Genomic DNA, 15,827 nt, shown 5'->3' with positions numbered 1-15,827 from the left:
CCCCTCCGAGTCCTCCTCCAGTCCCCCTCCATGCTCTTAAAGTCTCCCTCCGTGTCCTCCTCCGCTCCCCCTCTGCCTCCTCCAGTCCCCCCCCCTGCACCATATCTGTCACGATGGAGAGCGGAGGAAAGAGCCAGTAAATATGTCATTTACCAGCTCCTTCCTTTTCCGAGTCAGTGATCACTGATTCTGCCCATTCGTAACTGAGCAACATAAACTGTGATTACTGTGCTTCAATTTATGAATGAACAGGAGCCTCTGTTTCCTGTTTATTCATCTTTAGTGCAGCTGAGGCTGCAGAGAAATGGATGAGGAATTTGTGTCCTCAGTCCCTTTCCCTTTATCAAAGGGGAGATGTCAGGGGTCTGTTTAGAGTAGACCAACCGATATATCCCCAAAGCAAATCCCCCCCCCCAAAAGATTTGATAAAAAAATAATAATAATAAATAAATATTTAAAAGTAAAATTGTAAAAACAATACAAAATTGTAATATCATTATTGTTTCTTCATTGTTTTTATATATATATAGAAAAGATACCATTTCTGGGGAAATTGTGCGACGTGGTCTTGCCTCCACCAATACTCCTGACTGGAGACGGTGCCCCTGGAGATGTAAATGTGATCCAACAGATGGTGTAGGTTGCAAACAAATGGTCGTATTGTGAAAGCGGTTTGGTCAATCGCTTAGCCGTGAACACGTGTAGTGGCAGCAGGGATAGCTGAACGTTTTGATATAAGATTTGTGTAGGTCGGCTTGAAAATGAGGGAGTGGTCGCAGTTTACAAATCATGTAATGATTTTTCATTTTTAGAAATCCCACACTCTACCGCTCACCATTCATTCCTATGGGAAAATTTCGCCGCAAAAATGACAATATTTCGCGAACGATTCGGCGAAACGTTCCACAAAGTAATAGCCCACCGATCGGGAACAATCCGCACGATTCGATATATTACTCGTCTATGTAGTGTAAAAACTGTGGGAGGAGTTAGGGTGGCAAATTTGGCTATAATAAGAATAATAATATATATGTGAGAGAACAATAAGTGATCTTGCTATGCAAGACCACTTAATAATATATATATATATATATATATATATATATATATATAAGTTTGTATCCCTTTCAGCTCCTTCCACATGACATACCTTTCTCCATTGGGACAATCTACTACACTCCCGTGAATTTTATTTGCACTGTAAAACTAACCTTTGATAATTGTAGCCTGTAAATCTATAAGAGATTGATCTTTTGTCCTGTTCTTTATATTGTTTGTACATGAGTGTCCTTCTTAAAACTGAATAAAAATATGTTGTTGAAAAAAAAATATATATAAATTGTAAAAAAATTATAAAAAATAAATAAAATAAAATTGTAAAAAAATAAAAATAAAACTACCGACACAATCCACACATCATCAGTGCACATTAGTGCCATTGCCACATGACATTAACAATAGTAATCGGTATCGGCAAGTATCAGTACTTGTACTCGGTCTTAAAAAAAGTGGTATCGGTGCAACCCTAATGCCCTGTACACGCGATCGGTCCATCCGATGAGAACGATCTGATGGATTTTTCCATCAGATATCCGATGAAGCTGACTGATGGTCAGTCGCGCCTACACACCATCAGTTAAAATACCAATCGTGTCAGAACGCGGTGACGTAAAACACAACGACGTGCTGAAAAAAAAACGAAGTTCAATGCTTCCAAGCATGCGTCGACTTGATTCTGAGCATGCGTGGATTTTTAACGGTTAGGTATCCATCGGTTTATTTTAAAACAAGTTTCAATTTTTTTAACCGATGGATAAATAACCGATGGGGCCCACACACGATCGGTTTGGTCTGATAAACGGTCCATCAGACCGTTCTCATCGGATTGACCGATCGTGTGTATGCGCATAATCCTTGTTTTCCCCATCAGAGCTTATATGTCAGGCCAAAAAAAGTATCACACACGCCATTTGAGTGACCCTCTGCCAGGCAGGAGAGTGCAGACACAGGGAGGGTAAAGCTTACAGAGCCAATGGGAGGTGAGCTTACCTCTAGGATGGCATCACAGGCAATAATTTGATTGTGGAGAGAAGCAATGTTCTGACTCTGTTCTATATCTGCAATGCATTGAGGAATATGCAGATCTGTGGAGTAATCACCTACACAGGATTAAAAATGTAATGTTTTTGATTGTGCAACTAAACCAGTATGCGCAGGGGGCGTTCTTGCTGCAAGTATGTCACATTCAGAAAGTGATTATTGGTAAGGCCAGGTGTTGTTAAAGTAGAGGTTTACCCAAAAAATCTATTTTTAACATTACATTCAGCCGAGTTGTCCTAATGACAATCGGCTGTTTTTTTTTTTTTTTTCCCGTACATACCGACTTTCACCGCCGCTTCCGGGTATGTCTTGTGCGGGACTGGGCGTTCCTATCTGAGTGACAGGCTTCCGACCGTCACATAGTGCGCGTCACGAGTTGCCGAAAGAAGCCGAACGTCGGTGCGCAGGCACCGTATAGAGCAGTGGTCTCAAAGTACCGGCCCGCGGGCCATTTGCGGCCCGCGGACCAGTTATAAATGGCCCTCAGGCAGGGTGGAAGTGAGGGGAGCAAAAAAAAAAAACAATTTTTTTTTTTTTGAGCTTGTGCCATCTGGTGGTGAGCCGTTGGTATTACAAGTCATTACCACCAGATGTGAGCTGGCGCCATCTGGTGGTGGCCGTTGGTATTACAAGTTAAGCATTACAAGTTAAACAGCAATTCTAATGTCATTTTACACTATTTTCACTACCATATTCTTCCCTCTAATTAGAACCCCCAAACATTATATATATTTTTTATCCTAACACCCTAGAGAATAAAATAGCGATCATTGCAATACTTTCTGTTACGCCGTATTTGCGCAGCGGTCTTACAAGCGCACTTTTTTGGGAAAAATTACACTTTTTTTAATTAAAAAATAAGACAACAGTAAAGTTATCCCCATTTTTTTTAATATTATGAAAGATAATGTTACGCCGAGTAAATTTATACCCAACATGTCACCCTTCAAAATTGTGTCCGCTTGTGGAATGCGACAAACTTTTTTACCCTTTAAAATCTTCATAGGCGACGTTTAAAAAAATCTACAGGTTGCATGTTTTAAGTTACAGAGGAGCTAGAATTATTGCTCTCACTCTACCAATCGCGGCGATACCTCACATGTGTGGTTTGAACACCGTTTACATATGCGGGCGCTGCTCACGTATGTGTTCGCTTCTGCGCGCAAGCTCGTCGGGACGGGGTGCGTTTTCTGGCTCCTAACTTTTTTAGCTGGCTCCTAGATTCCAAGCAAATTTGTCAAACCCTGACTTACACCAGTGCTGGTGGTAATAATGCGCTGACACCAGTGCTGGGGGTTAATAATGTGTTCGCTGACACCAGTACTGTTGTTTTTGAAGTTTGAAAGTTTGCATGCGGCCCCCCATGGGATATGAAAACTTGTCTTGTGGCCCTCAGGTAATTTGAGTTTGAGACCCCTGGTATAGAGCCACACCGACGTTGGGCTTCTTTCGGCAACCCGTGACGCGCTGTATGCGACAGTCGGAAGCCTGTCAATCGGATAGGAACGCCCAGTCCCGAAGACGACATACCCGGAAGCGGCGGTGAAAGTCGGTATGTACGAAAAAAAAAAACAGCCGATTGTCATTAGGACAACTCGGCTGAATGTAATGTTAAAAATGTATTTTTGGGTGAACTCCCGCTTTAATACCTCAGGGCTGCATTTACCATAATGGTGGCCATACACACATACCAAAGAAAATAAGAGAAAAGGGGCAACACCATGCCTTAACATTTAGAAACTGTTGTCATTTTTTTATTGCTCCAATAGCCATATCTGGATATGGCCGCCAAGTATATCACATGGGAGCGTGCCCGCAAGCTAACCTCCTTGGGAGAGCACTTCCCAGAGCGGGGTTAGCTCTTGCGGGGAGGAGCCAAGACAGCTGCTGAGGGACCCCAGAAGACACGGTTTGGGGCCACTCTGTGCAAAAACGAACTGCATAGTGGAGTTTTTTTTTAAACAAACCCATACAACCCCTTTAATGACTACATTTAAAGAACTATCACCAAATAAAAAAGTAAGCCTGGTAAATCCTTAAGGGGATCATTTGCACATAGCACGTGTTCCCATTAAAATCTGAGCAGTGGAAGTTAAATAAAATAAATCTTTAATTTCTGTCATTGCTGGCTGTAGCTTCAACCCCCATCTCTCCTCTTCCAAAGCCTAAATATGAGTGTGGGAGTTACAGCTAGCACCGAGCCCAAACTGTCAGCTTGTACGACCAGCTACTACACTTGTCCAAGACTGCCTGATGTAGTACCTGGCTTGTGCTGTTGTCAGCTTGTGTTTTTTTGAATGAAAGCACTCTTCTCTAACTGCAATCATTCAGCACACAAGCTGACAGTTTCCACTCTCTCTGTGCCCTGAATAGCAGGCTGCAGCTCCTGACTCAGGACACGGGGAGAGTTGAGGGGGACAACACTGCAATTCTCTACCTGGCAGCTTGGGGGGGGGGGGGGGGCTGTGCAGGTTCTGTATGCACAGCCTGTCATACTCCTTCTCCTCCTGAGCTTCGGCTCAGAAATCAATCTCAGCTCATTGATGCGGTCACAGCTAGCTAGACAGGTGAACTGGGCTAGCTATCTGACACTACAGCTCAGCAAGCCCTGCATGGATTTAGATGAGCACAAGTGTTATGTGCACAGCATCTGTCAGAGATCCAGTGCTGCAAACACCCACTTCCGGGTGTCAGCAAGGAATTCCCGGCCTGTGAGCGCTAATGCGCATGCACGGACACTTAGAATGGGTCGTATAGGATTTAGAACAGGCATGCGCACGCCAGTGCGTATGCGCGTGCCCCCACCAATCCCGGCGCGCCCTATTTAAATGTGAATCCCCTGAGCGTCAGTGCTGGTTTGTCTCTTCAGCTATACCTGTGTTACTGTTATCAGATTGACCTGTTCCTGAAATACCTGGCTTGTTTGACTACCCTTCTCGTATCTTTCTTACCTGCCTGCCTCTGCCCGTTATACTGCCCACGGCCTGGACTTTGACTAAAATCTTGTCTCCCGATTTGGTACCTCACTGCCAGTCTGCTGCCGACTCCTGCCTGCACCCGTCTTCCCTATTGATCTTCCCTGAACGGATCTGACGTCTGGTTGCTGCAGCTCCTGTACTTGAAGAGGTTCCCAGCACCTCTGAGAGACAATTTCTGAACCAGCAGGCACCTGCACCCTCTCGTGCCTCTGCATTCCCTGTCCTCACCTCCAGGGGGTGCCGGGACCGGGACCATGTGAGAGGCCGCCCCCACTTTCTCGGCTCCACTGTAAGGTATGTGACAGTATCCTTTGTGGGGTTTAATAACACATACAAAAATCACCTTTTCATTATTATCCATTACACCACCTGCTAAACAAATCGCTGTGCCTGGAACAAATGCATTCTTATGCTTGCCTCATCATCTTATAAGGTTCAAAAAGAGTAAGGCCCCTTTCAAACGGGTTGGATCAGTAATGATCCGCCCCGTGAACCTCCGCTTGCTCAGCGGGGATCGCTCCGTATATCCCCGCTGAGCAGGCGGATGACAGGGCGGTCCCCGCACACTGTGCAGGGACCACCCTGTCTTTTCTCCGCTCTTCCCTATGGGGGGATCGGATGAACATGGACTGGATGGAAAAGTCCATGGAACATAGACTGGACGGATGGAAAAGTAAGTTTTTCCTCAGTCACACTTTGGCGGATAGGAGCGGGTCGGATGTCAGCGGGCATGTCACCGCTGACATCCGCGGCTCCATAGAGAAGCACGGAGCACCCGTTCAGGTCCGCCAAAAAAACTGGCAGGCGGACGTGTGAAAGAGCCCTAAGGCTGGGTTCACACATATGCAAATCGGATGTGGGTTTTCCCCACATCAATTTGCATGACAGGAGAGTGTGACTGACTCTCAATGGAGCCGGTTCACACACCTCCGGGGCAGCCGCGGAGAGCACAACAGAAGGGTTATGTGCGTCTTTGACTCCGTTTCAGGTCTGAATTCAAGAAAAAATTTGGGCCCGATTCGCCCCTGAAACAGTGAACAGGGATGCACCGGACCACCTGCTGCGAGCCGTTCTGCACATAGTGTAAACCCAGCCTAAGTTGTTTACTTAAGAACCCTTTAAATGGTATAAGAGGAATCCTGGCCAGTGATGGAAGGATACAGTCTTTGATGGACACATGCTCGATCTGCTGCAGCTCCATTTCAACTTGTTTGGAGTATTGTCTGAGATCAACACCCTGTAAAAAGGTAAAAGAAGGATTACTTTTTATGCCGACTATGTGTAACTTCAGGCAAAACATACTTTACATAAAAGGGGACAGATTCAGATTTCTGGTTTTGTCCCCACTGGGGGAGAGACAACCTCTGATTTCCTGTTTCAGTAACAGTGGTCACCCAAACAGGAAGTGGAGGGTGATCTCTACCATGGGAATGCAGGCAGCAATGAAAACTAGGATTTTCATACTCACTGAAAAATCCATTGAGGGACATAGCTTGATATATAAGCAATCTAGGTAACCCTTCTTTAACCACTTGATCACTGGGCACGTAAACCCCCTTAATAACCAGACCAATTTTCAGCTTTCGGTGCTCTAACAATTTGAATGACAATTACTCAGTCATAGAACACTGTACCCAAATGAAAGTTCCGTCCTTTTTTTCACACAAATAGAGCTTTCTTTTGGTGGTATTTAATCACCGTTGGGTTTTTTATTTTGTGCGCTATAAGAGGAAAAAGACTGAAAATTCTGTAAAAAAAAAATGAATTTTTCTTTGTTTCTGTTATAAAATTTAGCAAATTTAGTATTTTTTCTTCATTCTTTTGCATAAATGTGAAAGATGAAGTTACGCCGAGTAAATAGATACCCAACATGTCACCCTTCAAAATTGCACACGCTCGTGGAATGGCGCCAAACTTTGCTACTTAAAAATCCCCATGCGACGTTGCAGGGTATTGTGGGGTATTGCAGAGTATTGTGGGGTATTGCAGAGTAGTGTGGGGTATTGCAGAGTAGTGTGGGGTATTGCAGAGTAGTGTGGGGTATTGCAGAGTAGTGTGGGGTATTGCAGAGTATTGTGGGGTATTGCAGAGCAGTGTGGGGTATTGCAGAGTAGTGTGGGGTATTGCAGAGTAGTGTGGGGTATTGCAGAGTAGTGCACAGTATAGGTGTGTAGTATTGCACAGTATGGGGCAGGGATGGCTGTGCAGGGAGGGATGGCTGGCTGGATCTGTGACTGCATGTGTCACAGATCCAGCCCACAGCACTCGTGCTGCATCTGTTCTCTCCCCCCCTCTCCTCTCACACTGTACCGTTCGGTACAGAGAGGGGAGGGAGGAACCGGCGTCATCACATGACGCCGGTTTGTTTACAAGTGATCGCTCCGTCATTGGACGGAGCGATCACGTGGTAAACTGCCGATATCAGCGGCGATTTACCGTGATCCGTGATGCAATATTTGTGTGGCGGTGTGTATGCAAGACAAGTTTGAGCCAACATCGTGTCTGAAAAAAATCCATGGTTTTGTTGTCGGAATGTCCGATCTTGTGTATGCGGCATTAGAATGTAACTGACACATTAGAGGGGGAGGTGCATATTTAAAAAGGTATATGAGGGGGAACGGGATGGGGTGTTTATTCCTGTTTATTAAAGCGGTTGTGCATGCGCACATTTCCGGCAGGCTCCCATTCAAGAGCCGACGTGCTCAGCCGCATGCGCCGTAGACATCGGTGCCCGCTTTTCTGAAAATATCTCCTTAACCATGTGGGTTAGGGAGATATTGCAAGCACCTACAGGTAAGCCTTAATGTAGGCTTACCTGTAGGTGCAAGTATGCTATGGGGGTATACAATCGCTTTAAGGGTATAGTTTTGCACACCTAATGGACCTGAAGGGGATGATAGTAATAATTTTTTGTCTGATTCTGTTTTTCTTTCTTCTTGTTATACGTTTAAAGGTTACGTTTTAAAGGTTGCAGCCTTTTTTTTGGGGGGGGGTGGTAATTACCAGGCTCTGTGGTCCGCAGTAGGGATTGGAGGAGTACAATTGGTGCTTATATATTTTGTACACACTGGCCCGGATTCACAAAGCACTTACGCCCACGTATCTCGAGATACGCCGCGTAAGTGTAACTATGCGCCGTCGTATCTGTGCGCCGTGCCCACAATCTGAGATGTGCCTAAAAATAGGCTTCCTACGACCGACGTAACTTGCCTACGCCGTCGAATCGTGGGCGCATATTTACGCTGGGCGCATTTGCCGCTCCCATAGATTTTCTATGCACATATGCAAATGAGGGATATACGCCGATTCACAAACGTAGTTGCACCCGGCGCATCATATACGCGGTTTGCGTAAGTCGTAAAGTTATTCCCCATATAGGAGGCGCAACTCATGCAAAGGTATGGACCAGGGAACTCAAGCCGTCGTATTTTACGTTGTACGTGAATATGACTAGGCGTAGGTTACATTCACGTCGTAGGCAGTGATTCGACGTATCTTAGGCAGTTGTCTCGACGTGATTCTGAGCATGCGCACTGGGATGCGGCCACGGGACTGCGCATGCGCCGTTCATTTTAATTACTTCTATAGCGCTTGGCCCATCATTTGCATGGGGTCACGCCTCATTAGCATGGCTCACGCCCACTTCCACCTACACTGGCTTACGCTAAGGAAACCCCGCGTATCTGTGGGAGCAAGTGCTTTGTGAATCCAGTGCTTGCCTCTGTGCGTTTTGCCGGCGTAGCGTAAAAGAGATACGCTACGGCGGCATAAATATGCGCTGATGTATGTGAATCCGGGCCACAGTGTTTCGATAAATGTACGCAGTTCCAGGTCTTTTCATGCACAGCTGTACTACTGTATGTAACCCTAATTGTCTGGCAATAATAACCTTTTCTATAAAAAAAAGGGGAGGACTGAAGAACCGTTTTGATGCTAAATATGAGAGTGTCAACCTATGACTTTGCATGCCTGGGGCAAGCGAGTACTTTTATCTCCTCGTCAGGTTTTTATGATTTCTTCAAACAAATATTGAAAAAACACGACCTCCCACGAAGGGAAGGCGTAACAAGGCCTTTTTTACACACTTGCTTTGCCGACCAGCCATTAAAGTGATTGTAAAGTTTTTTGTTTTCCTATAAAAAATAACAAAGATGTTATACTTACCTCCTCTGTTGCAAGGGATTTGCACAGAGAAGCCTGGATCCTGGCCCCTCCCTCCTGATGAGTGCCCCCACAGCAAGCAGCTTTCTATGGGGGCACTCAAGCCGAGTCACAGCTCTCTGTGTCTGTTAAGACACAAAGCCCCGACCCAGCCCCCTCTCTCTACTGATTAGCTAGCTGACTTTGATCGACAGCAGCGGGAGCCAATGACGCCGCTGCTGTGTCCACAGTAGTGATGCCCGCGTCGCGGAGAGGAGCGGGGCTTTGTATGTCCGCATCGCTGGACTGTAGGACAGGTGAGTGTTTGATTATTAAAAGTCTGCAGCTACACTTTTTTTTAGTTGCTGACTTTAAATAAATAAAAAAATTGGCGGAAATACGCTTTAAGATAAGAAACCTTCTGCCTTTACAACCCCTTTGAGCTAAAAGTGTCCTGTAGATTTGGACAGAAGAAAGTGTGCTTATAATAAAGTTGTGTACCGCTATAAAATACAAGCTAAATGTTTTAATAAATTTTGCCTTGATATACAAGCGATGTCTTGATATAAGAGTAGCGTCATGTCACAACGGAGTATAAAAAAAGAAGAGAGGAGCCTCTAAGTGTAGCTATATGGTTACATTTAATGAAGGTACAACATTTAGCAACTTATTGCTACACTAAGGCCCCATACACACGATAGAATCCATCCGCTGAAAAATCCCAGCAGATGGGTTTCAGCGGATAGATCCTATGGTGTGTACACTCCAGCGGATCTGTTTCCGCGGATTTTTATCCCCTGGGATGGAATCCAGCAGATAAATATTTGCTGACATGCTCAACAAATCTATCCGCTGGAATCCATCCCAACGGATTGATCCGCTGGTCTGTATAGACTCACCGGATCCATCCGTCCGAAGGGATCCCCCGCATGCGTCGTAATGATTTGACGCATGCGTGGAATTCCTTATATGACAGCATCGCGCACGTCGCGGCGACGGCGCGACACGTCATCGCCAGAGGATTTCGGCGCGGATTTCAATGCGATGGTGAGTACACTCCATCGCATAGAAATCCGCGGAAATCCTCGAGAGGATTTATCCGCGGAAACGGTCCACTGGACCGTATTCGCAGATAAATCCTCTCGTGTGTATGGGGCCTTAGAGGTGCCTCTCTTCTCTTTTATACCCTGTAAAAAAAATGCTTTGATATACAAGCGCTTTGGATTACAAGCATGTTTCTGGAACGAATTATGCTCGCAATCCAAGGTTTTACTGTATTCCTCAAAATATCTTTGGCTGCACGGCACTATATTTGCTTAAATAGTTTTCAGCATCACTGTTCCTTTCTGTTACACACTCACCGTTTTCAAAGCCTCCTGGACAAGAGCATCTTCCAGATTCTCCTGAATGTGAACTGAAGAGAGAGAGACAAAGTCAGAGGAGCACCGACAAAGATGGAGAGATGAGACATGGAAAGAACCAATGGGAAAGGTCACAGGAAATGGAATGGGCCTATTAAAAGCTGAAGTTTAAAGGGGTGTTCACGTCAGTTTTTATGTTTATTAAAAGTCAGCAGCTACAAAAATTGCAGCTGCTGGCTTTTAATAAACAGACACTTACCTGCTCCACGTTCCAGCGACGCGCCTGCCGGGGCTCCGCTCCTCTCCCCCCCTCTCTGGCCGGCGTCTTCATTCCAAGTGTGGGCACCCGGCCGTGACAGCTTTTTGGCTTCACGGCCGGGCACCCACTGCGCATGCGCGAGTGTCACTGCGCATGCGCGAGCGGCACCGCGCCAGGCAATTGGACAGGCGATCGCCTGAGATCTGTCACGTGTCCCAGGCGATCGCCTACAGGGAGTGGCTGCAGAAAGGTGATTACACTATTCGCCTTTTGCAGCCCCTCGGCGGAAGGAGGAAGTGGGACAGGAAGTCCCACTCCTCCTGAAGCCCCCACTCCCCCCCAAAAAAAATGACATGCCAAATGTGGCATGTAAGGGGGCGAGGAGTGGATTAAGCAGAAGTTCCACTTTTGGGTGGAACTCCGCTTTAACTACTCAACCTCCAGAAGATTTTACCCCCTTCATGACCAGAGCATTTTTTCTATTTAGTACTGCACTATTTTAACTGGTAATTGTGCAGTCATGCAACACTGTACATTTATATCATTTTTTTTCACAGCAAATAGAGCTTTATTTTGGTGGTAATTGATCACCACTGTTTTTTTTTACTTTTATTATATATAAAAAATAAATTAAAAAAAAGACTGAACATTTTGAAAAAATTTTAGGCTAAAATGTATTCAGCCTGCCCATGCCGCCCACCCGCAGTAAATGTACTGTGGGCAGGCGGCAACTGGTAATCTGCTTATATTTTGCCTTCCATGATTCCTTCTCCCCCTAATAAACATACTTACCGTATATATTTTTTTTAATCAATTTTTATTACATCCCTTATTTGGCACATTTCAGGGGAAAGGGGGGGGGACGGGTAAATGTTTTTGATGGGTATTATTCCCTACTTCCGGAGATGGCGCTATCGCTCAGAAGTTTGGCCCCCCTCCTCCGCCGCTGGGCCAATTAGAAAGCGCAGCTGTGAACTGCCGGGAACTTCCCAGGAATGGCGGCGGCTGCACCCAACAGGCGATCCGAAGATCGGCTGAGGTGCCAACACAGCGGGTTCCCTGGACAGGTAAGTGTCCAAATATTAACAACTTGCTTACTGGGCACATATACCCCCCTCCTGCCCAGGTGAAATTTCAGCTTCCGGCACTGCGTCGCTTTAACTGACAATTGCGCGGTCGTGCGACGTGGCTCCCAAACAAAATTGACGTCCTTTTTTTCCCACAAGTAGAGCTTTCTTTTGGTGGTATTTCATCACCTCTTCGGTTTTTATTTTTTGCGCTATAAACAAAAATAGAGCGACAATTTTGAAAAAAATGCAATATTTTTTACTTTTTGCTATAATAAATATCCCCAAAAAATATATAAACAAACATTTTTTTTCCTCAGTTTAGGCCGATACGTATTCTTCTACCTATTTTTGGTAAAAAAAAAAACGCAATAAGCGTTTATCGATTGGTTTGCGCAAAATTTATAGCGTTTACAAAATAGGGGATAGTTTTATTTTTTTATTTTTTTTTTACTCCTAATGGCGGCGATCGGCGATTTTTTTCGTGACTGCGACATTATGGCGGACACTTCGGACAATTTTGACACATTTTTGGGACCATTGTCATTTTCACAGCAAAAAATGCATTTAAATTGCATTGTTTATTGTGAAAATGACAGTTGCAGTTTGGGAGTTAACCACAGGGGGCGCTGTTGGATTTAGTGTTCACCTAGTGTGTGTTTACAATTGTAGGGGGGTGTGGCTGTAGGACTGACGTCATCGATCGAGTCTCCCTATATAAGGGATCACTCGATCGATGCAGCCGCCACAGTGAAGCACGGGGAAGCCGTGTTTACATACGGCTCTCCCCGTTCTTTAGCTCCGGGGAGCGATCGCGAGGGGGCGGCTAGAAACGAATAGCCGCGTCCTCGTCCCGGATCGCTCCTGAAGCCACGGGAACCGCCGCATGCACACTGGGATATGTACACTGACGGCGCATGCGCCGTTCGTACAAAACGTCAATCACGTCAGGTCATCATCGATTTACATAAAACACGCCCCCCCTTCCACATTTGAATTCCGCGCGCTTACGCCGGTCCCATTTACGCTACGCCGCCGCAACTTACGGAGCAAGTGCTTTGTGAATACTGCACTTGCTCCTGTAAGTTGCGTCGGCGTAGCGTAAATACAATACGCTGTGCCGCCGTAACTTAAAGCGCAGCTACGTGAATCTACCCCAATGCATTTTTATAGCACTGATCGCTGTGTAAATGCCAATGGTCCCAAACATATGTCCAAAGTGTCCGATCTGTCTGCTGCAATGTCGCAGTATCGCTAAAATTCGCTGATCACCGCCATTACTAGTAAAAAAAAATGAAATAATAAAAATCTTTAACATTTGTGCAAACCAATCAATAAACCCTTATTGCATTTTTTTATCAAAAATATGTAGCATTAATATTGATTGGCCTAAACTGATGAAGAAATTCAATTTTTTTTTTTTTAATTCGGGATATTTATTATAGCAAAAAGTAAAAAATATTGTTTGTTTTTCTTTCAAAGTTGTCGCTTTTTTCTGTTTATAGCGCAAAAAATAAAAACCGCAAATACCACCAAAAGAAAGCTATGTTTGTGAGGAAAAAAAAAAGATGCAAATTTAGTTTGGGTACAGCAATGCATGACCGCGCAATTGTCAGTTAAAACGACGCAGTGCCAAATTGTAAAAAGTGCTCTGGTCAAGAAGGGGGTAAAATCTTCTGGGACTAAAGCAGTTAAAGGGGTGTGCCAGCCTTTTTTTTAAAGGGGTGTTCCAGTCAATTTTTATGTTTATTAAAAGTCAGCAGCTACAAAAAGTGTAGCTGCTGGCTTTTAATAAACAGACACTTACCTGCTCCAGCGTTCCAGCGACGCGCCGGCCGGGGCTCCGCTCCTCCCCCCCCCCCTCCCCGGCCGGTGTCTTCATTTCAACTGTGGGCACCAGGCCGTGACAGCTTTTGGCTTCACGGCCGGGCACCCACTGCGCATGCGCGCGCCGTCTGATTGGACAGGAGATCGCCTAGGACCTGTGACGTGTCCTAGGCGATCGCCTACAGGGAGGGGCTGCTGTAGGCGATTAAGCTTAATCACCTAACCAGCCTCTCGGCGGAAGGAGGAAGTGGGACAGGATGTCCCACTCCTCCTGAAGCCCCCACTCCCCCCCCAAAAAAATTACATGCCAAATGTGGCATGTAAGGGGGTGAGGAGTGGGATAAGCAGAAGTTCCAATTTTGGGTGGAACTCCGCTTTAAGTTTATTAAAAGTCAGCAGCTTCAAAAAGCGTAGCTGCTGGCTTTTAATAAACAGACACTTACCTGCTCCACGGCTCCAGCGACGTGCCGGCCGGGGCTCCGCTCCTCGCCCCCCCCCCCATCTTCATTCCTAGTGTGGGCACCCGGCAGTGACAGCTTTCGGCTTCACGGCCGGGCACCCACTGCGCATGCGGCACTGCGCATGTGCGAGCGGCGTGGCGCCGTCCGATTGGACAGCCGCTCGCCTACAGGGAGGGGCTGCAATAAGGCGATTAAGCTATTCGCCTTACCAACCCCTCGGCGGAAGGAGGAAGTGGGACAGGAAGTCCCACTCCTCCTGAAGCCCCCCCCCCCCCCCCCCAAAAATGACATGCCGTAAGGGGGGAAGGAGTGGATTAAGCGGAAGTTCCATTTTTAGGTGGAACTCCGCTTTAACATATACATGACAAGGGACAGATAGAAGTGGGGAAGACTGTGTGAAAATCAAATATTTACTGCTGACTGTGTCCAGAGTAATGTCATCGGAGGTGAGGTCCAGGTCCCCGAGGTTCAGGGTTAGGTCATCCATCTGCAATAAAGGATATACAGATGTTACACTCATATAAAAACAAAGCACTGAGTACATATTACGGCACTCCTGGAGAATAGTCCGAGATTGTTGATTGGGCTCCCCGTCAATGCATAACTGTTATAGTAATAATAAACCCAAAAACAAACATTTATTATATTAATTCTTAGATGTGGTGGCTGCATTATTTTCCTTTTTTTTAGGCTTCCTCGCCTTTATTTTCACCCGGTGATCCTGCCAGTCACTGTACAAAAAGTGGCCACCAAAGCGTTGCTTTGTAGTAACCCACCATATCCCTGCTTACCAGGTCCCACGTCGCCATTTTGCTTTCTTTTGTCATCTGGGGGATGGCTGTCCCTTGGTTCTGGCAGCCAACCCCTGATGGTGCACACATGCCACCATCTTCTTCTATGGCATTACCAGGTCTCTTGATGATTCTTGCAGCCGGTCCCCCCCCCATGACGTCTATCTTCTTCTATGACATCACCAGGAACTGGTCATCACCTCCTGGTTCTTGTAACTGGCCCCTGATGATGGGAAGGCACTGCCATCTTCTTCTATGATATCAATGACTGTCTCTTCTTTTTTCCGGCAGCCAACCCCTGATGATGGGCATGTGCCATCTTCTGCTATTACACCACCAGGAGCTGGCTGTCTCTTCCCGATTCTTGTAGCCACCCCCTGATGATGTGCGTGTACCTCCATCTTCTTCTATGACACCACCGGGAAATGGCTGTCTCCTCCTGGTTCTTGCAGCCACCCCCTGATGATGTGCATGTACCTCCATCTTCTTCTATGACATCACCGGGAACTGGCTGTTTCTTCCTGGTTCTTGTAGCCACCCCCCTGATGACATGCACGTACCTCCATCTTCTTCTATGACATCATCAGGAGTTGGCTGTCTCTTCCTGGTTCTTGTGACATCACCGGGAAATGGTTGTTTCTTCCTGGTTCTTGTAGCCACCCCCCCGATGACATGCACATACCTCCATCTTCTTCTAGGACATCATCAGGAGCTGGCTGTCTCTTCCTGGTTCTTGTAGCCACCCCCCCTAATGATGTGCATGTACCTCCATCTTCTTCTATGACATCACCGGGAAATGGCTGTCTCCTCCTGGTTCTTGCAGCCACCCCCTGATGATGTGCA

The 15,827-nt window shown here is 46.2% G+C and overlaps 1 protein-coding gene across 1 annotated transcript in view; it reads right to left on the bottom strand.

Moving 5' to 3' along the window:
* The window catches only part of VPS52 (VPS52 subunit of GARP complex), a 59,963-nt gene that overhangs the window by 42,555 nt on the left and 1,581 nt on the right, over positions 1 to 15,827 (bottom strand). The window contains exons 2-5 of the mRNA XM_040324966.1: positions 14,608 to 14,680; positions 10,580 to 10,632; positions 6,240 to 6,315; positions 2,050 to 2,117 (exon numbers count right to left, since the gene is read on the bottom strand). Coding sequence (XP_040180900.1) covers positions 2,050 to 2,117; positions 6,240 to 6,315; positions 10,580 to 10,632; positions 14,608 to 14,680 — 270 coding nt within the window. The remainder of the gene's footprint in view (positions 1 to 2,049; positions 2,118 to 6,239; positions 6,316 to 10,579; positions 10,633 to 14,607; positions 14,681 to 15,827) is intronic.

The sequence above is a fragment of the Rana temporaria genome, chromosome 9 (assembly GCF_905171775.1).
Source record: "Rana temporaria chromosome 9, aRanTem1.1, whole genome shotgun sequence".
NCBI classification, from domain to species: Eukaryota; Metazoa; Chordata; class Amphibia; order Anura; family Ranidae; genus Rana; species Rana temporaria.
The sequence above is the reverse complement of the archived record's forward strand: the minus strand, read 5'-3'. Positions and strand labels throughout refer to the sequence as shown.